Source organism: Carassius auratus, chromosome 15 (genome assembly GCF_003368295.1).
Source record: "Carassius auratus strain Wakin chromosome 15, ASM336829v1, whole genome shotgun sequence".
NCBI lineage: Eukaryota > Metazoa > Chordata > Actinopteri > Cypriniformes > Cyprinidae > Carassius > Carassius auratus.
This window is the reverse complement of record NC_039257.1, coordinates 6446523-6469595: the sequence shown is the minus strand read 5'-3', so window position 1 is coordinate 6469595 and position 23073 is coordinate 6446523. Positions and strand designations below refer to the sequence as shown.

At 36.8% G+C, this 23073-nt stretch overlaps 3 protein-coding genes across 4 annotated transcripts; 2 read left to right on the top strand and 1 right to left on the bottom strand.

Annotated features, from left to right (window-relative positions):
* Positions 1-844: 844 nt before the first annotated feature.
* Positions 845-6475, top strand: LOC113114838 (uncharacterized protein DDB_G0283697-like). The gene is made up of 3 exons (XM_026281904.1): positions 845-1025; positions 3074-5094; positions 5953-6475. Exons 2-3 carry the CDS (start codon positions 3243-3245, stop codon positions 5973-5975), a joined length of 1875 nt encoding a protein of 624 aa, XP_026137689.1. The 5' UTR covers positions 845-1025; positions 3074-3242; the 3' UTR covers positions 5976-6475.
* Positions 6476-7568: 1093 nt separating this feature from the next.
* On the bottom strand, positions 7569-17935 carry LOC113114839 (transmembrane protein 87A-like). 2 transcript variants are annotated; one of them, XM_026281905.1, is made up of 21 exons: positions 17733-17935; positions 17268-17337; positions 16905-16996; positions 16704-16823; positions 16451-16498; positions 15813-15878; positions 15277-15339; positions 15053-15173; positions 14803-14864; positions 14435-14618; positions 12892-12991; positions 12421-12514; positions 12183-12254; positions 10687-10795; positions 9886-9944; positions 9684-9787; positions 9523-9593; positions 8918-8979; positions 8629-8681; positions 8421-8451; positions 7569-8008 (listed from the first exon to the last, which is right to left on the bottom strand). In XM_026281905.1, exons 1-21 carry the CDS (start codon positions 17868-17870, stop codon positions 7967-7969), a joined length of 1761 nt encoding a protein of 586 aa, XP_026137690.1. In that variant the 5' UTR covers positions 17871-17935; the 3' UTR covers positions 7569-7966. The 2 variants fall into 2 exon arrangements, with proteins under 2 accessions (XP_026137690.1, XP_026137691.1); XM_026281906.1 differs by lacking the exon at positions 12183-12254 and adding an exon at positions 11088-11156.
* A 1235-nt stretch (positions 17936-19170) lies between these two features.
* Positions 19171-22973, top strand: LOC113114868 (calpain small subunit 1-like). Its single transcript, XM_026281945.1, has 11 exons — positions 19171-19337; positions 19765-19821; positions 19930-19960; positions 20147-20239; positions 21359-21416; positions 21500-21564; positions 21660-21728; positions 21840-21918; positions 22131-22247; positions 22362-22420; positions 22516-22973. The coding sequence occupies exons 2-11, from the start codon at positions 19775-19777 to the stop codon at positions 22540-22542; spliced, it is 645 nt and encodes a 214-aa protein (XP_026137730.1). The 5' UTR covers positions 19171-19337; positions 19765-19774; the 3' UTR covers positions 22543-22973.
* Positions 22974-23073: the final 100 nt, after the last annotated feature.

Genomic DNA, 23073 nt, shown 5'->3' with positions numbered 1-23073 from the left:
AATAAAAATACAAACATATTTTTTAAGTTTTCTTATTATTTTTACCACAGTAACTTAATTTACAATATATATATATATATATATATATATATATATATATATATATATATATATATATATATATATATATATATATATATATATATATATATATATAAATTGTAAATGACTGTCCATGCCTCCATTTTTACTTAAAATATTATATTAATATTATATTTTTCATAAATAAAAAAAGAAGTTACAGCAGCAAATCTCTCTCTTTCTCTAAAAATGCCTATATGCCTCCATAAAAAATATATTATACCATAACACCGTATTTTTTACCATAACTTTTATGAACAACATTTTACATTTATATTTTTTACATATACCCCCCTTGTGCACTCTTTATTCTTGACATTAATTTACACAGTTTATGTTAGTTGTATTTTCTAAACTACTTCAATTCATTGCAGACAAATCACATTAAAGTTTAAGAAATAGCAGTTAGTTATAGACTTTAAAACTAAACGTTACAACAGTCCCCAGTCTCCCCAACAACTCGATCTGTTGCCCTGCGTCACCCGAGGTGCAGAAACAATCCTCGGACCTTCTACAGCCAATCTGAAGGCTCGTGATCCAACAAAACATCACCACATTTCTCAGAAATCAAGGGAGGTGGCTGAAATTAAAGTTACCATCTTAACCCCGTAAAGTAACCTTCTTAGTGTTTGGGGCGGGGGTGTGTGTGTGTGTGTGTGTGTGGTGGCAGGGTGGGGGTGGTCTGCCTGGTTGCTAAGGGCAACAGGGTGAGATAGATGGAGCCGCAGCTGCGCGTCTGTTAATACCAGCGCTCGACCCTCAACGTCTCCGCGCGCGCAATTCTCCACACACACACACACTCTCTCTCACTCACTCACTCACTGATCTCTCTTCAGTCAAGGCATGAGGATGCGAGCGGGGATTTAGTTTGTGTCTTTTCCAGTCTGCAGCAGATTATTACCTTTCCTCTAGCACACGGGACGGATTTACACACGAGGAACAAGGTTTGCAGACTATTTTCTTAGTTATAATGTTTTTGTTGTATTTTTATGAGTATTGCTGTCGTGAACAACTTCATTTTGCATTTATGTGTCAAAATACATACGTGTGGTTTTGAACGCTTAGCCTATGCAATGCATTTAACAATGGATATTATAAGGAAGTGCATAGATTTATTTGGGAAGGACAATAGGCGCGCAATGACTGCGCCCTGGATTTGAATTCGTAGGCATAGTGAAATTGGGTATTAGGTTCAACAAATCCGTTTCCAGCTTGTCTTGCTTTGTGTTTATGTTTATAAATAAGGACATCTGCTTCACTATTGCGTGTTTGCTCAAGCAACTGTTACGAGTTCATTCATTCATGCGATCAACTTCGCCAAACGTGCCAGACTGTCTTCCCGCATATTATTATCAGACGCACTCAAGTGTGAATTTGCTCCCAGTTGCTTCCAGTCTGTGGTGTAGGCTATGTGTCAGTGAAATACCTTTTTACATAGCAAAAGCACATCGGCCGCTGAATTGGATCTTAACGAGATTTCGAGAATAAAACAAGCATGGCTTTATCACAATAGACACCGAATGCGCGCGCTTGTGCGTCTGGCGCGCGGGTTGTTGTTGTTTTCCCGCTGCATGATGATTTCATAATTCCCACATCACACATGTACATAGTGACAGACGTTTTATTGGTTACTGGAAGATTGGTGAATCGAAATATGTTTTTAATTATTCCACTAACTGATGTGAGGTTCTAGAAATTGGTGATCTGAATCAAATGACGTGAATGAGTATTGTTCAGGGTTGTTTTCCAGACACAACAGAAGTAGGATGTCTCCTTGAGTCTTTTCGGAGCTTTTTTGGCAAATAACGTGCTGCTCGTGCAACGCGTCAATTAAAACAACTTGGGTGATGTTGATATCAACACATTTTTACAAAATGGAGGAGATGGTTAGGGACGCATTAGCAATGCAAATTAGGTTTTGAAGAGCACTGGCACCTGCTGTCTCGAGCATTTGCATTGGCTTTTCCCTCGTTTCTCATTAGAATTATGTTCTACTTCTGCAAAGCAAGGTTTGAGCCCACACTTAGGGCTTTATCGAGGGAGCTTCTTCAAGTCTCTTCTACTGCGTTTGCATAACAAAGGGCAGGGGTTTTGTCCATGAAAAGAGGGGACAAAACCGTCAAGCCTCAATTGTCCCAGTGTCAGTCAGATGGGCAAGCAGGGTCTTGTGCCCCATCAGTAAACAGACTCAGTCACGGCAAAATCCAATTAAGCCATGTTCTTTCCATCAGGCTTTTCACAGGGCAAAGAATATTGCTTCTGTTTTTTATGCTACTGTACTCATTTTATGGTGTATACAGTCATAATGTTCCTTGAATAAATCAATTATGTAACTATGTCATATGTGGTTTCACCTCTAGCGTCTCAGACCAAATTCAATACAAAAAAATCTGAAATTTCGCAAGTGGATCATTCAGAGGAAGCATTAAATTGCTGTAAGCATCAAGAAACCCTGGAAAAAAAAATCTTTTTTTTTTTCTCAAAAGAATCCTCTGTGTAGAAACAAAACCAGCCTCATTGTTAAGCAATATGAGTTGACCTAGGGTGAAGAGTTTAGAGGCTTATAAGATCTTTCATCGTCATATGGGCAGTGGCACGTGGACTTATTTTTGCATTTGGCATTTTCAAATCCTTACTTGACAACACATACCTGTGCATTTACACAGCGAGATAAGTTAAATGTCAACAGAAGATGTGGTGTATTCAGCTCAATATCTAAATTAGAGATTTTTTTTTAAAGTACAAGAAAAACTCCAAATAGCCTAAATGGTAAAACATATCAGTGATCATGTGTACACTGTGATTCCAAGGTGATTGGAGGCACTTAAAGACAGCATAAGTTTGTCTAGTACATACTTTATTTTTACCCCATGTAGAACACAACAGTACAGCTAAGATACAACAGTTTCAAGGATTAAAAAAAATAAAATCATATGCTGACTGAAATACATCCAGCCAATTTAAAACTGATTGTTGTGTTTTCTCCTTCTAGCTTTGAAGTCCATCTACGGAATATGATGCAGAATTGCCCATTTCTTATGGAAATAATTTGGATAGGAACACTCACAGAGCTGTTGGCTGATCATCAATGAACTCAGTTTCATAAAGAACTCAAGGAAATAAGTATATTTCAAGAGGAAGACCTGAAAGTTGGAGTTTTTATGTTCGATATGGCGGCAACCGAGGCTAATGCAGAGCCTGTCCAAGCAGACATTGTCGAGAACAAGGCAGAGGAAGAAACCACAAAACCAGCCTCAGTTTCAACAGAGGAAGCCCCAGCTTCAACAGAGGAAACACAGCCTACTACTGAGGCAACGCCAAGCACAGAGCAACCAGCTGATAGCAAATCTAAGCCAGCCTCTGAGAAAATATGGGACTCTTTTTTAAATAAAAGTGGGCTTGGAAAAGTAATGGGAGGGAAAAAAAAGAAGGAGCAGCAGACAGGAGCTGAAGATACTCCTGGCGAGGAGCAGGATAAGGGCTCTAGCCAGAACGATCAAGGGGATACTGCAGGCCCTAAAGAGCAGGAATCTACTCAGCCAGCAGAAGCTGGTGAGGCTGCAGCTGACGGGCAGACTATTGAAAAAGCACCAGAAAATGAAGAGGCTTCCCAAGAGCAAAAGGCATCTGGTGCCAAGCCAAAGCAAGGAGAGAAGTCTAGTGTTAGGGACTTCATTCGCAAGCCTGTTGCTAAAATTTTCTCGCACAAAAGCACAGACAAAAAGGAGGGAACAGGGGCACTCCAAAAACATGACAAGATTCGGTCAAAATCACTAGACAGGCTGGAGGATATTGATGCCAGTACAAATGTGGCAGACCAAGCAGAGGAGCCTCCGACTGCAGAAGAGCCAGACAAGTCTAACCCCCAAACAACAAAAAACATGAAGCGCTGGCACTCTTTTAAGAAACTCATGGCTCAGAAAAGTCACAAGAAAAGCACAGATGAGTCCAAGGATGCTGAGGGAGCAGAAGGAACCAGTGCAGATGGAGCAGGAGACAGTGGGACACTGGATTCCACTACAAAGTCAGAGCACTCTGGCCAAAAAAGGTGGAAACTAAAGAGATCCTGGACATTCCAAGGTATGAAGAGAGATTCATCAGTTGTTGGAATCCACAAACCAAAGGACAAAGACTCTTCAGATGTTAAAGACGAAAATGCCCCAGAGGCTGAACAGGGGACGGAAGATGTAAAGGTAGCCAGTGACGTAGAAGCACAGGAGAAGACTAATGCAGAGGGTGAGGAAGAAAAAGGAGCAACTGCTACTACACAGCATGCAAAGTCGGTGGACCATCATGCAAATGAGATCTGGACTTCTTTCAAAAAACGAGTAATTCCCAAATCAAAGAAGGCAGCTGACTCAGGTGGAGTAGAGGAGGAAGCAGCGGGTGAGCAAGAGCAGAATGATGAACCACAGGCGGGTAAAGACTCAGGCAAGACGGCCAAGGCAAAAAGGACACACTTCAACCGTGCTGTGTCACTAAAGAACTTCATACTGCGAAAGGGGAAGAGCACCAGCATGGACATGGGGGAAAGTACAGCCCAGAAAGATGGAGATGGTACTGGTGAGAGTGAGGCTAAAGACTTGGATGGCCTTGATGACACAGCTGGGGAAACTGATGTCCCACAGACTGGATCAGAGGAGCAGACTGTGGCTCCGAGTGAGAGCAATAATGAAGCTCAGGTGGCAGGCGAACACAAGAGTTCTGATGGAGAGGAGAGGTCCCAAACTAGTGCACCATCTGGTCAGCCATCAGACAAGTCTCACATAGCGGATCCAGCACCAGAGGGTGGAGGCCAGACAGAGCCAAAAGCCAATGGTGAGAATGGATGTTCGGATGCTACATCAGAGGACACTGCAGCACACAATCATGAAGCAACAACCCAGAATGACGTGAAGGATGAGGAAACAAACCAGGAGACTATAGACTCTAGTGGGAAAACTTGTCCGAAGGATGGGAAGATCCTCAATCAAGACGGGAAGTGCGATACTGTCAATGAAGTTGCCCAAAGCGGTGAGTGTGAAGCTCCAGTTGACTCGAGAGATCTACAGCAAACTGCAAATGACAAAGCTGAGTCTAAATTAGGAGTAGGTACTAGTGTTGAGGTAGAGACTGGGGGGGATGGGGCCCCTCAAAGTAGAGAGTCCCTTTCTGGGTCAGTGAGGACCAATACAGATGAACAAGAGGAGGCCTTGAAGAGGATGTGCTATGAGGTTGCAGCTTCCATCGTTCGTGCAGTTGTATCCTCAGCCACTGAACAGTTAGCCAAGGAGAAGGACGTTCTGGACAGTAGTTTTAAGTATTTCCAGCCTGAGAACAATAGCAGTTACACAGATATTGATGTCAGTTACTGTCAAAGAGAAGTTACTTTAAAACGGGGATCTCTGTATTGATCCTTGGCGATCCTGAGCGACTTCATCTGTGTTTGTGGGAACTGGTGTTGTGGACACGTCAAAAAGATATTGCTACACTCCATAACCGTTTTAAAATGTTGAGAATTTTAGGGTCAGTGAATTTTAAGGAAGATACGGGTGCTTAAATTGAGCTGTTGTTAAGTTATCCAAAGTAGCAATTTGTGTTTTCTTAAAAAGTAAATATAAAATAAAATAAATTTAAGGAAAGATTACAGCATGCCTCTATGCTAACATGGAACCACTGATAATTGAGTGTTTTTGAGGTAGAGTTTTTTCACAATACTGTCAGATGTGTAGTGCTTGCTGTCCTGTATTTATAAAGTTGACAATTTATATTGGTGAATCTAAATTAACCTCTTCTCCGTGACAAAATATGTGTGTATAGTTGATCATTTTAAATGTAGAAATATACTGTATATATATATATTCTGAAATCTCTTCTGTTATCATTTACCAGAAAAAAAGGCGGGAAACGTGTGACGCCACACAAAGAGGATTAGATCTGCATGGGATTCGTTCAGCAAGGAGCTTTGCCCCCCTCCCCCCAAATATGGAGTAATCACATGTTTATGCCACGATTCACCATGGTGAGAGATGCAATCCACATAGTTTAAAAATATCTTGAAAAGCAATAATTCAGAATCATCAATCAGTGCAGTTCTTGCTACCATTCCATCATTGTAAATGTTTTGCCTGTCTGCTAGTGAGATTTTATATTGTCATAAATGACATTCCTTTGAAATGTTAAATCTCAGTGATCACAAAGTACCGTGATCATAAAGACTGTTAGTTTTATATTAATTGCCATTCTGTTTGTAGTTTTCCTTCGACTAGATATATGTGATACAGACACATCTGAAATAACAGCCCGCCAGACTGCCCCTGAATTGTGAATTCAACACGGAATGTGCTCTAATCTCTGTGTTTTTGTTTTTAGACTGTTATCTTGTGTACATGAATAAACCACCATTAAACATTAAGTACTTCTCTGGGTTTTCTTGCAGAATATGCCATCATTGAGAGATTTTAGAAAATGCTGACTAATAACAGATTAACTGGGTTTGCCATTTGGGGCAGTTGGGGTAATAGACTCAGCTAATGCAAATCAATTGAGAGAATGTTTAGTTTCCCTCCAAAAATACTGCTTCACAAATAGTGCATAATTTGCATCTTGGAAATGGGAACACACATTACATAAAACCCCTAATATGAACACTATTATGTCAAATGTCAATTTATATTGGATTACTTTAACGGTAATTTAATATTGTACTCTATCCCCTTGATATTTGTATTGAGCTCAGGTGATTATGACTGTACCATCCTTGATTAGCATCACACTGTAAACTATTTACACTAAATCATGCTATTAGAACGTTAAGTGTAGGTTAACATAAATCCTAGCAACAGGTTTGGTGCAGCATTCCCTATAGCTCACAGCGGGGTCAGGGTTAATGAAGAACCGTGTGGAAGTATTAACACATAATGAGTTGTCTTAACAGGAACAAAACAGGACAGGCATATTGAGACTGTATTGTCAAGTGGGTGAAACGAACACTCTGCATGACAAACGTTTGAATGTGGCTTTGAGAAGAAATCAATACCTATCGACAGCACGACCCGGGTGGACTTTACAGACTTAGCATACCGTATGTAGTCAAAGCATAAGGTCTCTTATTACGTCAAGAAGGGTCAATAAATTTTTACTTGTTTTGGTATAAAAATACTTTTATTTACAACAGGCATTTGCATATGCTGCTTAATATACTGTGGCCAGCAGTTTAACTGGTAAAAAAACCAATTGGGGGGGAGGGGGTTTGCACCTCTGCCCTTTGTTTTAGACAGCATTGACAGACAAAACTCGTGCAACCTCATTTTACCTAGTCATCTAACTGTACCCAGGCGAGTGTCTATTAACTATGACACAGAGCATTAAAAACTCACGTCAGATAAATCCATTGAAAATTGCAATCGGCTTAATGGCGCACAGGCAAACAGGATGACACTTAATGGCCACTTTTGCTTAAAAAAAAAAAAATACCACCAGGTCAGAGAGGTACTGTTAATTTGTGAAAGCATACTGACGAATTAAAGAAAACCAGAAGAGAGCTTTTATCTTACATGTTTTCCCATCTTTATGTAATTAATAAGAGGATTGTTGTGCAAAAGCCTCTTAGTGAAAAAGCACAATGCACAAACTAACGTGTTTTAATCACATTTTGTACTGTAGATATATAAACAACAGTCAAAGGCAATTTACAGTTTAGGCTTAAGAAACTCTTACACCATATTATCTGAGTAAATACAAATACAAACAAGCAATTAAAAATAAAACAAAAGTCCTTTTGTGCAGTACCCTCATCATCCCACATATTTACAGATGTTTTTTATGAAAAGCTCATGTTTTGGGATAAAGCAGTTGTGCATTGTAGTACACACATTATATACACATTACATAGATCTTCATAGATCTACTCCATTTTGGACATCTCAAATTTTGTAGTCATGATCTCCTGAGGAAGAAAAAAGAGAAAAAATCAAAATCATGAAAGGAAATTATGAGGAAAGGGAGTCATTTAAAAAAATGCAGTGCCATACAATGGCATTCCTAAAATAAATAACACGGTTACATAAAAACCTATCAAAATCCTGCATTTTTTCTAGTATGTAATCTCTGATCTCCTCTTTTAAGAGATTTGTCCTCACTGGCTGCTGCTCGATATATGAACACATCCAATGTTAGCTTAAGTGAGCTCTCATTAGTCAGACAAAACCTCCAAAGCCTCAGCGCTCCTTTTGTTCCAAGCAGAAAGAAAAGAGGGAGCGAGGGTAAACACTGTGACGTTACAGGCCGAGCGCTTTCTGCTCTACTTGGGAAGCTCAAAGGGTGCCCACTGCTGGCCAATCAGAATATGAGACACTTACCTCGTCTGAGTCTAGCAGTGGTGGCAGTGCGCTGCAAAACAAAGAGAAGGACACGTCAATGACACGGCAGAGATTGCTAGCAGCTTTACAGGCAAACTGATGACATGTTTGGGTGTACAAATAATCAGTGACATAATGAATCATTCTATTAGTGCCATATCTAACCATAACCATAATTTCTATACACATAATGAATCCCTGGACTTACACATCAGCCATTGATGAGGGAATGTTCTCCTCAACCCATTTTAGATCTTCATCCTGGATGGAACGGAAAACAAATTTACCATGAGGTGAAGGCCTTGACGTCATCAAAAATATGCAGCATATTTGAAAATACACAACAATAAGCAATTCTTTCCACACAGTATGGTGTTTTTTTATGTAAACAACATGTCTAAACCTTCATAAAGCACTCTTATATATGCCAATACAACATGCTTATTTTCATGAAACAATTACATTTTTCTTTTATGCCAAGTATTGTTATGAATTACCACTTTGCCGGGTTTTGCACTTCCATTGGTCTCTGGTTTCATCCCTCTAATTTTCACACCCTCTGTGAATTCAAGTTTAACTGGTTAGAACTGGCTAAACGCAGTCAAATGAAAGCACGGCAAACAAAGGCTGAAAACCAGATCTGCAGACGTGATGGGCAGCATTCAAGTGTGCAGATAAAATGGAAACTGCATGTTTTTAAGTTGCCATGAAATGGAAAAATGACCCTGTTTTCTAAATGCGTGTTATAGATCTTACTGTAAACGTTTCTCTATGTATATGTTTATTAAAAAATTGACCTAGTAATTTTTTTTTTCAAATGACAATTCGTCATCGTTCATTACCAATCATTTAGTGTTTAAACCCATCCCTGCAAGCTCTATTATCTTCCTACTCTTTTGAGCGCAACACCAACATCTCAACATCCAATCATCAACTGTGACAATCATGTTTAATCATGACTTTAAATCAAATACATCCTATTTAGTAGAGAACGAAACGCAGCTTGTGAAGATCCCATGTGCAGAATTATTTCTCCATCATCTTTAAGTACAGGTTACTACTTCTGTCTCACACCTGCTAATTTTTTAATTAAGACTCTTACCGAAGGCTTCACTCATTAGCTGCTCCTCTTCTTCCTCACTAATCTCATCCACCAGTGGACTGAAGGCATACCTGAAGGGTTCAGAAGGACAAGGATTGACAATCTTGTTTCTACTATTAGAGTAGTGGGGTTGACACATGGGTAGAGGTGAAGTGCTGTACCTCTGGTTGTTGGCTGATGGCCTCCATAAGAACATGATGACAAGCAGGATGCTAGAGAACAGGAAGCGCCAGAAAGCATCATCTATCCACAGCTCTCTCCAGTCCTACAAGAGTAGTTGTGAAGGCAAAGAGGACTCATTAAAATTATATGGGTTTAACTAAAAAACAGAAGACATATTACATCTAAAAAGAAAAGGCTTACAGATTGGCACTTGGATAACTTGAAAGTCTTCGTTGTCCACACAATAAATATAACAGAAGCTGAAAGAGAAGCAGAATTTCATTATGAGAACATGTGGCAAAAAAAGAAAGCAGATAAAATATCAGACAAAGATTCTAAAACTAGTTTCACTTCATTGAAAGAAAATCTTTTATCATTAATACAGTAAAACAATAATATTGGGAAATATTATTACAATTTAAAATAAATGTTTTATATTTTAATGTTTTAACATGCAATTTATTCCTGTGATGGCAAAACGGAATAATCAGTAGACATTACTCCTATTTTTTTGTCACATGATCTTCCAGAAATCATTCTAATATACAAATTTGGTGCTCAAAAAGCATTTCATCTTATTATCAATATTGAATTAAGTTGCATTGCTCAATAATTTTGAGGAAAACTGCATTTTTTTATCAGGATTCTCTGATGAATAGAAAGTTAAAAATAATAGTATTTATTAAGAAATAGAAATCTTTTATCTTACTGACCCCAGACTTTTGAATGGTAGTGTATCGGTAAGGAAATATCAGTGCTTGCAAGTTTTCAGTAAAATTATAGTTTGAAAAGCCTAAATTTAGCAAGAAAAAGAGACTGCGATTGAATGTCCCCAATCACGGCTCACTTTCCATTAATAAATCATGTAACCCAGATGTTTGACACACCAATCATAATTCAGTATGCAAAAATTACACAGACATTAATCACTGGCAGTTTCAATGCAGTACTGTAATCCTGTCACTTTACACAATAATTTAGTAATGTGATGCATATGCTCACCAATGACAGCGAATATGAGAGTGTTGGTGAAGTGGCGGTAAAGGGAAAGCTTGACCACATTTCTCCTCAGCCGAAGGAGCTTCATCGTTTGGGCCAGGCTAATGAAGATGTGACTGAGTGTCAAGGACTATATCGGATCACTAGGGCTCAGCGACTTCCAGTTCATACACAATCTAAAGCAAACAGTTTACTTTGCTGGAAAGAGAGACGTGAAACAGGAAATGTAGAGAACTGCATAGAGGTTTGTCCTCAAGCTTTACGAGTACAGAAAATCACAGAAAACGCAAAGGAGAACATAAAGAGGGGTGATCCACATCTCACATATGCAGGGCCACTGTTACACAACCCATTAAGAGAGAAAGAGGGACACACACAAACAGTAATGGAGAAATGTAGGATATCCACCAGCAGAGGGTAGAGTCGAGAACAGCCAAGGGGATGGCAGCAAGCAACACCAGATCATCTTCAGCCTGGCACAACAATATAGAGGGAAGATAGAGGGAAAGACAGAGAGAGCCAGGGAAAGAAAGAGAAGAGCAGCAGCATCACACAGCACTATCAGAGGGACCTACATAGGGCTGAGCGATTGCCTATTTATGATATTCATTACCTTATATTTGCTTTGACACCGCTTGAAACTGTGACCTTTATTTATTTCTTTTTTGATAATTTGTTATAGTTATGGCGAAAGCTGAATTTTCAGCAGCCATTGTTCCATCATTATTCCAGTCTTCAGTGTCACATGAAATCATTCTAATATGCTGATTTGGTGCTCAAGAAACATTTCTTATTATGAGCCATGTTTAAAACAGTCGTGCTGCTTATTTTTGTAGAAATCATGAAACTTTTTTTTTTTCAGGATTCTTTGACGATTCAAAACTTTACAAATTTTTTGTTTTGTTTTTGGTTCCAATGTAGGAGTCTTTCATTTTTGATCTTATTAATTCATTCCAAATATCTAAACAGTAGTGTACGCAAACATTACTATTACTAAAGTGAATCGTTGAATCAGAATTGATGTACAGTTTAACAGAAATGAACAGACCCTACAAACTATTGTAGCGAAACATTTTCACCTCCAAATAGTGTAAATTCATCTACTGTGGTGCTTAATATTGCAATCAGAATCATCACAAATACATCTTAATTATTACATCGCCCAACCCTAGTACTCACATTATTACATCGACCAACCCTAGTATCTTTTTTCAGTCTTGAAGCAAGACTGAAAAAAGATATTTCACAAAGTATTATCCCAGCTGCACAACACCATCACGAGCCAACAAAACAGAGAAGAGCACAGATTTCATAACACTGCTTCCTAAAAAGAACTGTATGCACTTGTAACTGCAAAAAAAAAAAAAAAAAAAAGAAAATTTAGAGGTTCGATCTACTTTCATTTCCATGTATCTGTCAAAAATCTACACCATGCAGAAGTAATAACAGCACAAATTGAACACGCAGTCTTAAAAGATGATCGACATGTGAAAGGATATCCACCACACAATACAAGAATCAATAAGGGCCATAACAATGTCACAAAGCAGCCTGTTTGAACCACCTTGCCCCTGCGAGAGAGAAACATTAAGCTTCACATGACATTTGGTGCAGCATTATCATTACATTAAATTAGGAGGTTAGTCACAAAGGTGGACATGCTTCTCCACTGGTCACTGTTTTTTTGTTTTTTTTTAGTGGAATCGTGTTCCGTTTCAGCTGTGAGACTGTCCTTACCGTGTTGACTCTCAGTACTCCTTCTATGATGGAGAAGATAAGGTAGAGCAGTCCTACCCCCACCACCCTGTGCAGCAATGCTCCTAGTCTTGGTCTGCAGCAAAAAGGCGGAGTCATTGAAAGAGAAATGTACAAAACAATGCTGAAGATTACTCTTATAACAAATGTTAAAAATAACAATTTAAAATAACTTTCTATTTAAATATATTTTCAAATTGAATTTCTTCGTAATTACTTGGGTCTTCAGTCTCACATCAGTGATCTATCAGAAATCACTTTAACCACTGCTAACGTTTTTCAATATAAGGGGTGAATGTTAAAAAGTTTTTTTCCCATCAGAACAATGTAGTAACAAAGTGTAACTTTTGATCAATTTAATGGATTCTTGCTTTATAAAAGTATGACTAAGACCAGATTTGAATCTATTTTGTTCCAACTGTCTCAATATATTAGTGCTTCAAAGCAGCTTACTTGACTATGCCATATCCAAGACTAGCAATGATGACCAGCACTCGAGCCAGGGTTCTTTTTACAGCTGAAAGCACCTCTGCAAACAGCACTGCACCTTGAACTGCACACACAAATAATGCATCATAATGACTACATTCACTATAGTAACCTTATCAATGTTCAACAGCAAATTTACACAAACACATCAAACATATGCCTGGATTGATTTTTATAATGGACCACAAGACCATACTGTACATCAAAACAGTTTGCCTTTGTGTTAACCATAAAGCAGCTTTATTTTATATTAAATGGATTATTAAATATAATTATAAGAATATTAAAAACTAAATATTAAACAGCCCTCAGTTTTCCTCACAATGTGCATGACCTATAAACAGAGCTGAGTAGTAACGGATTACATGTAATCTGGATTACGTAATCAGATTCAAAAATTGAAGTACCTGTAATTAGATTAAATCTGAATCATCATTTCTTGATTCTCCTAAATTCCTCTTTTTCATCTTTTAAATGTTCCTTTCTAACATATCCTGCTGTTTATATACATTCAGAAAGTCTTCCGGTTTTATGGATTTATAAGTCATTAGTCAGGTGGTTACAAAGCACTTGAAAACTGGATTTACAAAAATCATATCAAGTTTAAGAAGTGTTCCAACATCGCACCAACTACTGATGAACACATACATTTTTATTTGAATTACCTTTAGGTTATTAACCCACGTATTGGTATTTAGAGGTCTTTTGTTTTTGAAACCCCTTTAAATGCACACAGTAACTTTATTTTTATTTACAAGGAATGCAGTAATTTCCAATCACCTAATATATTTAATTTATATTTAAATATATTTAACAAATTAAGTATCACATTTGCAAATTCATGGTTCTCTGTCATTGGTTAACGGTCACATGACATGCAGGTCAACAAATATGTTTTTTTTTTTTTTTGATAAGCGTTTTATTTTGATTGCCGTTATTTAAAAATGTCTTGCTTTAATTTGAATTTTTTTATGATTTAATAAATTATTAACTTTTCATTAAAATCACAATCCCCTGCAGTTCATTTACGAACCCCAGTTTGAGAAACCTTGACGTAATGTTATGTTTAATGAACTTCATGTTGTTCATTACAACGAATGGAATATATTTTTCTTACTCTATGTGTTTTTATATCAGTATGGTACAATTTAAATCAATTAACCAAGTTAGACAAAGTTAGCTGATAAATAAGTTAGGCCAAAAGGAATCTAAAAGGAATCAAAAATTAGTCTGACTATATTACCTATAATTTGTAATCGATAACCTTACAAACTAAAATTTTTGTATAAAAATTTGGAATAAGTAACAGAGTACAATTTCTGGGTAATCTACCCATCTCTGCCAATAAAATTCTGGAAAAACCTATTTTGAGTGCACTAAGTTATCTCATGTTTAAATAACAACACCTTATGTTACCTTGTGCACATAAAAATATTGCATTACAGCTGCAGACACACAGTATGGTCTCAGTTGTTTGTTAAATTAACAAATATTTAAATTGCGTTACCTGAGTGGCCATCATAACGGATGCTCTGGAACTCTGCATAGTATACTGCCTTCTCAAACATGCCAAGGAAGATCACTCCTCCAATCCAAAACTGAATCCGAAGCAGGTCTCTCCAGTAACACGCAGAGAGAGCCAACCACAGCACTCCCATAATCACATAGATGATGCACATCACCATGTAGAACTGAAGACAATGGGCATTGAAAGAAAAATTTGAGTGGAAGCTTTGTAAATGAAAGAATCTTCCTAAATGCTGCCAAAAATGCAAACATGTTGCTACTGGCCATAAAATAATTACTGCAATTGAAAAAGAAAATTAAAAAAAAGCAAAACAGAAGAAAAAAACCCAACAAACAATGTGTACTCACAATCATCAATGGCCATTCGGATGCTGAGATGTATTGATAGGCGCCGTGCATCCTGACCTCCACTGTATAATATATATTTTAAAAAATTATTATTAAAATATTCAATATATATTAAACTATAAGTATTAATGCATTTATAAAATGGGTTAATAATTGTACATGTTATTCAAAAGGTCCCTTGCTGTCAAAACAGGTTGTTCTCGTTCAGAAAACATTATAACGGCTGTTTGAGTTCTAATTTAAATCTTACATTTAATTCTTGATTTTGTTTCTTTGGCAGGTGGATGATTTGCCTCAATTTTGATGATGAACATATAGGGACTGTCTTCCCAGGTTTGTGCCACTGCAGTGTCTGATTCAGATTGTTTTTGCTGCAACAACAAAACATGCATGTAAAAAAAAAAAGATGAAGAAAAAAGATAGACGCTTTAACCTTTTTATGAATCATGATTCTTTCTGTGCTTTAATACTCACAGAGGTCTCCACTGATGAAGTGTCTTTGCTTTTTGGAGCACTCGTTGAATTTGTTGCTTTAGCCTGATCATGCAAACATTAGAAACGGTTAACTGCATAAATCTTAACATTATTGACATGGAATATACACAAGTTATGTCATATCACATCATTGCTTCCTTTACAACAAAAAGTTACCATCATTGAATAATCTTATCAATGCATTAAAGAGTAATTGACCCAAAAATCTAAATTCTGTCATAATTTAGACACTCTCATTAACATGCAAGTTGCTATTTTCCCATACAGTGAAACTGAATGGTTACTATGACTGCAAAAATATAAAAATAAAATAACTATATATTGCTTTTGGTCCTTTCTGAAGCCTGACAGTCCCTGGTTCCTTGTATGGTAAAGAACAGCTCAGATATTCTGTTAAAGATTTCCTTTTGTGTTCTTCAAGAAAAAAAAGCATCACATAGGTTTAGAGGGTGAATAAATGATGACAGCCTTTTTAATTATGTAAATGTTTTAAATTTTGTAAATTATGAACCAACATTTTTTGTATCCCCATCTGTGTTCACTGCAACCCTCCTTCTTCTGCTTTGTGAATTTGGGGTTTTCTGAAACACAAAAAAGAGCCGACAAAGTTTCCCAAGGTATACAGTAAATCCTATATAAAATTTTGAACTGCGACAATTTTAAATATATTTGATGCTAAATTGCATTGTAATTTCTGATTTCGCAGTTTTCGAAATGTTGAAATGTGGAGAATTCCTAGACCAGAAATTCAAATTAACAGAAAAGTCTGCTGATTGTTTATGCTTGGGCTATTTAAGTTAACAATACTAACAGTGAGAAAACAGTGAGACAGAATCTGTGTCAGATAATCAGGATGACAAATGAAATACTAATTAACAAGGCTCTAAAATGCTGGATTCTGATTGGTCAATCACAGCATTCCGTGCCGCTGAATTATTACTGAATTTCCAACATAGCTAGCTGTTCTAGTTTCATATATCACTCTCTTTCTTGTCTTGTAATCATCTCAAATCAATATTTCATTTAACACATGAAATGTGTTAATTATTAGATTAAATTATGTACTCAATCAGCTTTGGACAAGTGGATGACCATATGCACAAGCTATACCACTATTTTTTTAACCTGGTTAAAAAGCATCAGTTCAACTCACCAGAGTTGACTCCAGCTGTTTAGGATGATCAAAGTCTTTTACTCCTAACTGGGGAGTCCAATCAAAAAAAAAAAAGAAAGACATTCATTCAAAGAAATTGACATTCATGTTAATTTGTCAGACCTGTCTGAGTGACTTATCTACAAAATCTAAACCTACAACTAATTGCAAAGTTTTTTTTGTTTATTAACACAGCGATAAACTGTACATTCATTCAACAAGTTACGTATGAGAGAGTGAAGATGCTATGTACCTTACTTCCAGTACTATTAGATTCACACTTTACAGGCTCATACTTGTGGTCTATGTAGAATCCAACGACTCCTTCCCGGGACACAGTGGTCCTCTCAAAATAGTCTTTTGCTGTATTAAGCTTTTTGAAGAAAAGCGAATAATGCATATTAAACTGCTGCAAATTAAAAAAAATAGCACTTTTTGGAAAAAATACACTCACATCAAGTCCAAACACTTCATTGTAGCAAGGAGAACTCCGCAAATGCCATGCTATAATGAGTTCTACAGAATCAGCACACTCTTCAGTGTTCACTGAAATACATACAGCAGAAGAAATAACATTTAGAGCAGTCAAAGCATGTCATTCGCTGATGCACTGGATTCAGTTATTATATAAAAAAATTAATTAAAGAGCATGTATACAGAAAATAAAATCTAGATTTTATTTATTTTACTTACTTTTTTAAACACTACTACTTTTATGGATTACGATTCTTTTAATAAAAATGTGCTCTTCAGTGTCTAAGAAAACCGAGAGAGAGAAAAATACAAGAAAACAGGTAAAGTAAAAGAGCATACTCACAATTCATTTCAATGAGAGTATTCTTGAACATCGTCTTCGGAAAATAGATGAACGTTGGGCTATCATTTCCCTAAAATACACAAAAAGGAGGATTCTTACAATTTGATGATCTCAGTACTTACCCTTAAAACGAAATACTTCATGCTCATATAATTACAAAAGAAATGTATTTGTAACTAATAAAAAAAGATTAGTATGTAATCAGCTATATAAGGGCAAGACCAGACTAAGAAATCTTGTCTGCTTATAGCTTAGCCTCATCCCTTATTACACGTTCACTGTAGGCAGATAACACCATATTATCGATCACCGATATATATTCTACACATTTTTCAATTCTATACCTTCATTAATACTGGCTGTTGACCGGTGTTGTGTGTGTAAAAGACAATGGAATGTCATGAGGCCAGAAGATAAAGCACGAGACGAGAGTCAAGGTTTCACTGCAGGGGTTGATGTACTTACAATATCCACATCCGTGACCCATTTCCCCGGCTCTGATATAGCAGTCAGCTGTGGTATTAATACAAACTGAAGAATGACAACAAGCAGTTCTCCTCTGAATCTTCCCGACACCAATGGCTCGTTCGTGGCAGTCGCCATTGTTAAGGAAGCAGATGAACGTTACAACTTTGCGAGCTACACTTCCCTGTGCTAAACTACATCCTGTTCGACGACACTTTGTGGGCGGGGATTTAAATAAATAGATTAAATAAAAGCACTTAAAAAATAATAATAATAATAATATATTATATATATATATACATACATACACACAGGTCCTTTTTAAAAAATTAGCATATTGTTATAAAAGTTCATTATTTTCCATAATGTAATGCTAAAAATTAAACTTTCATAATATTTTAGATTCATTGCACACCAACTGAAACATTTCAGGTCTTTCATTGTTTTAATACTGATGATTTTGGCATACAGCTCATGAAAACCCAAAATTCCTATCTCAAAAAATTAGCATATTTCATCTCCATAAAGCTTTTCAAAATATGGAAGCATGAAGTGCTCCAAAATCTCCTGATAAGTAGCTGCACTGACCCTGCCCTTGATAAAACACAGTGGACCAACACCAGCAGCTGACATGGCACCCCAGACCATCACTGACTGTGGGTACTTGACACTAGACTCCAGGCATTTTGGCATTTCCTTCTCCCCAGTCTTCCTCCAGACTCTGGCACCTTGATTTCCGAATGACGTGCAAAATTTGCTTTCATCCGAAAAAAGTACTTTGGACCACTGAGCCATAGTCCAGTGCTGCTTCTCTATAGCCCATTTCCTGCACACGCCTGTGCACGGTGGCTCTGGATGTTTCTACTCCAGAATCAGTCCACTGCTTCCGCAGGTCCCCCAAGGTCTGGAATCGGTCCTTCTCCACAATCTTCTTGAGGGTCCGGTCACCTCTTCTCGTTGTGCAGCGTTTTTGCCACACTTTTTCCTTCCCACAGACTTCCCACTGAGGTGCCTTGATTTTATATAGCAATAACACATTAAACCGCAATTAGCCTTTTTGCTATTTGTATTGTTTTTTTATCTTGGTATTCCAAAATGGAATTCTTTTTAGTGTTAATAAAAATGTACAATCAGTCAAACTACTAATCAAAAAAACAGTTAAAATGTAGTTTACACATAAATCAAAAAGTGATTTTCTAAAGACTAGCATAAAGAGAATGATCAAGGCAAAGCATTACAGTTTTTTTCTTTCATTTAAATTATTTGTCACAAGCTACAAATACAGAATACTGAAGATGTAATACAACATTTTCACACTAGGGAGCGCTCAATACACACCTACATAAAATAGTCATGACTAAACTAAAAAAGCCTAGCCTACAAATTGACGTCTTGACGCAAAACCTCTGCAGTGTTGTTCGTGAAACGTAGTTGGCTGGTTTTAGGACCCAGAGTTTGACAAATCAGTGAACTGGGTGTGTAGAGCTGCTCTATCCAGAAAGATCAGATCGCCTTAGGGAAACTGTTTAACGTTACATTACCTGAGCAGCGGTTCGTGTCTTCTTCTGTACCTTTCCGTTGGACCTATTCAGCGTCTTTGTTCAGGTAAGTTCTCATTTAAACGTAACGTTTTTATTTTGAAAACATTGCTGATTCCTGATGTGCGTCAGGATTAAACTAACGGCCTGCTAAACTTTAAATTAGATTTTAACCATAGTTAAACCAAGACAGCAGCATGAACGTCATGTTTTCGAATAAACTCAAATAACGTTTTTAGGCCTGTAGCGTGCTGCTGACAGTCATAATGCAGGAAATGGTTTGTTTATTCAGTGCAAAACCATGGTAACCACAAGTAAATACCATAAATAGTTATTATTTTATGTACATATATTTGATATACTTTTTTAAACTACTAGCTAATGATAAAAGAGTTTTGTAGTGAGTTTACTGTCACAGCCATTGGTCTGTCTGTCTAGTGCAGTACATTAAGTTAAAAACATTAAATAATTGTATGTCTAATCATTTTGTTTAGAGTGCTCAAGATGTTTTTGGCCAACAAACTGATTAAAGGGCTTATAGATGTTGTCAGGTAAGTCTGTACTCTCACTACTGCTTGTCTAAAGAAAAACAAATACATTTTCAACAATTCATCAGTGATGATATCTTTATTTATTTTTCCCTTATCCATGCATCACAGCAACGTCGACCAGTTTATTCCTTCTGATCCTGTAAGTTTGCATGTTCCTATATTTATTGTTTATTAATTGTTTTTCATTGTGTTGAATGCTTGAGGTTGTGCCATGCCATTAAGCACTTTGGTGAATCCAGGAAGTCACATATAGTGGTCCGTTAATTTCTTACCTTGAAGAAGTTAAATGCACTTCTGAGCGTACTTAACTTGTCTGCTTTTCCAGCCTCCTCCTAGAAGACCACTCGCATACGCAAACCAGAATGAAACCGATGAAGAGAGACAGTTTCGGAAGGTGTTTCAACAACTTGCAGGGGATGTGAGTAAACCTGCCATGGCCAAAGACCTTTTATCTCTTCTTATTGATGTTGATTTTAATTTCCATTTTATTGCAGTGTCTGATGAAGTTTAAACAGTCTGAATTCAGTCAGGAGCCTAATTCACTTTTAGGAAGTTTTTGTGTTCATTAGTCTTAGTCTCACTTATTTTTGGGAGATTAAATCTAGTTTTCTATGATCTGGATCTTAATGTACACTCCCATACCTCTCTAATGATCCTATCACCTGCATACAAGTCTATATTGGCTTGTATATGTTATTCAGAGTTACTGATCTTTAGTCAGACCAGATGGGTGTGGTTATACCAGAAAAAAACTAGTCCTGGGGCAAGAGGTATGACTGGATCTTCCTCTTTTCACATTCCTGCCATTGTGAAGTAGACTGTCCCGATGGATTTGGTTTGTGTTGAGTCATAGAGGGGGGTGGAAGCCTGATTTACTGGAGTATTGGATTCATTAGATGCAGGAGTGCTCTTTAAAGTTAAAGAGAGCACTCTTCCCCTTTTACGCTAATGGAAAATTGCTATCAAAACATGATTAGTATTAGAGATATCATGCAAGAGATTTTTCCTGTCACACAATGGTTTGCACCGTTATATAAAACCATGGTTTTCAGGTTTTTTGACACAAAGACCCAAACTGTACCATTATGACAGCACTGTTTGTTTTCAAATGTTACAAGTTGATATATTAAATTAAATAATACAGTTTGAATATTCCACATGTAGATATGGGGAAATACATATTTTACATTTTGATATTTTTTTGGTGTGTATTTAATTGTGTATTTTAATTCATTTATTAAAGTAATTACAATTATTAAAAAAACTTTGTATTGCTTGCACTTCTCATGTTATTGCTTCCTTATGATATATCGCTTGTATTCGTCATTTGTAAACATCTGCTAAATTAATTTTCTTTTAAGTCATCCCATCCCCTTTCCCCCCAGGTTTGGGAACTGCTGTTATAAAATACATATTTTATATAAATAAAATGTCCATGTTTTGTCTCAGTGTTTCAGACATTGCTAGTCTCTATAAATATTTTTTTGTCAAATGTTTGATTGTTTGTTTGTTTTTTTACCGTTGCCTCTTATCATAGGACATGGAGGTGAGCCCTAATGAACTGATGGGCATCCTTAACAAGATTATTTCCAAACGTGAGTTTCTTCAACATATATTGATGACACAGATGAGTCATTATGTGAAAGATTCTAAGGTGATCCCTGGTTTTCACCTCTAGATGGCGATCTGAAGACAGATGGTTTCACGATTGAGTCCTGCAGAAGCATGGTGGCAGTAATGGATGTATCTTTCTATATAATCATTTTTATCAGAAAGAGGCTGATTATTACATTTTATGTATACTGTTGGTCAGTTTTGCCTTAACTATCTCCTCTCAGAGTGACAGTACTGGAAAACTGGGATTCGAAGAGTTTAAGTATCTTTGGAATAACATCAAGAAGTGGCAGGTAAAAACATTGTTCATTTTATATTTTATACTGGGGGACTGTTTTGTCTCAGCTTACTATGAATATCAGGATTTTAATAATGAGTTTGCAACCTGTTTTTGTTTAATCCAGGGCATTTACAAGAATTTTGATGCCGATGGTTCTGGTGTGATTGGGTCTGATGAGCTACCTGGAGCTTTTAAAGCAGCAGGTGAGTAGTGTTGTCAGTACTTAAAATGGTTGTAGTTTGCATTGCTACCTTCAAAGGCTTGCTAAAGTCTTGTGTGTTTGTGTGTGTGTTTTCAGTATTGTGGAAAAATAGTATATAGTATATTTACCAGTCATTATTCTCAGTCAGCAAGTCAGATTGGAATAGAATATAGTTTGTTGGGTCTAATTCGTAATTTCTCATCACTCCTTTAGGGTTCCCACTTAATGAACAGCTTTTCCAGTTGATCATCAGGAGATATAGTGATGAACAGGGCAACATGGACTTTGACAATTACATCGGGTGTCTTGTGCGCCTGGATGCTATGTGTCGTATGTTGACAGATTGTTTTGCCATCTTAATTCTTTTATCACAGACTCATTATATTTTTAATTTCAGCATGAATTGCCTCGCTATTGTTTTTTTTGTTTGTTTGTTTTTTACAGGTGCCTTCAAGACACTTGATAAAGACAACAATGGGACCATTAAAGTCGATATTCAAGAGGTACTGTATGTGAACTATAATTTAAGACCATAAAGAAACAGTATGTCCTGAATTAGCTCAAATATAACTCTTTTTTTTTTTTTTTTTTTTCACAGTGGCTGCAGCTGACAATGTACTCCTGAATATAAAGGAATATACTTCGCCATCAAGACTAAATTCTTTTGTCAGTTCCTCTTTGTGGCCTGTCAAATACCATTGTTTTAACTGACATAATTATATGTTTCATTGTTAACTATGACAGCATGATCACACTGTCCCTTTACACTAGGTGGCAGCTTTGTTGCAACGCTTGTTTGTATTTTAAGAGATTTGGTTTATGCCATATTTCCATGTTTTATTCCATGCCATGCTAAACTTTTCATTTATGCTATGGTTTTATCACTTACAAAGAACATTCAACCAAAGTTTAAAAACCATGTTTAGAATAGAATAGTTTTAGAATAGATAATGGCAATTAAGGACATTCCAGAGCCATATTATTTAATCACTGAGTCAGCTGTCAGTTTTGCAGAGTTATTATGCTGATTATCAAATAAACGTTATTTGTTTTGGACATGCAAAGCAGATCTCTTCTCGTTACGTGTGCAAACACTGGTTGCTCTGAGCAACACAAGTTACCAGCATCAGGAGCTGAAGTAGAAAATGACTGACAG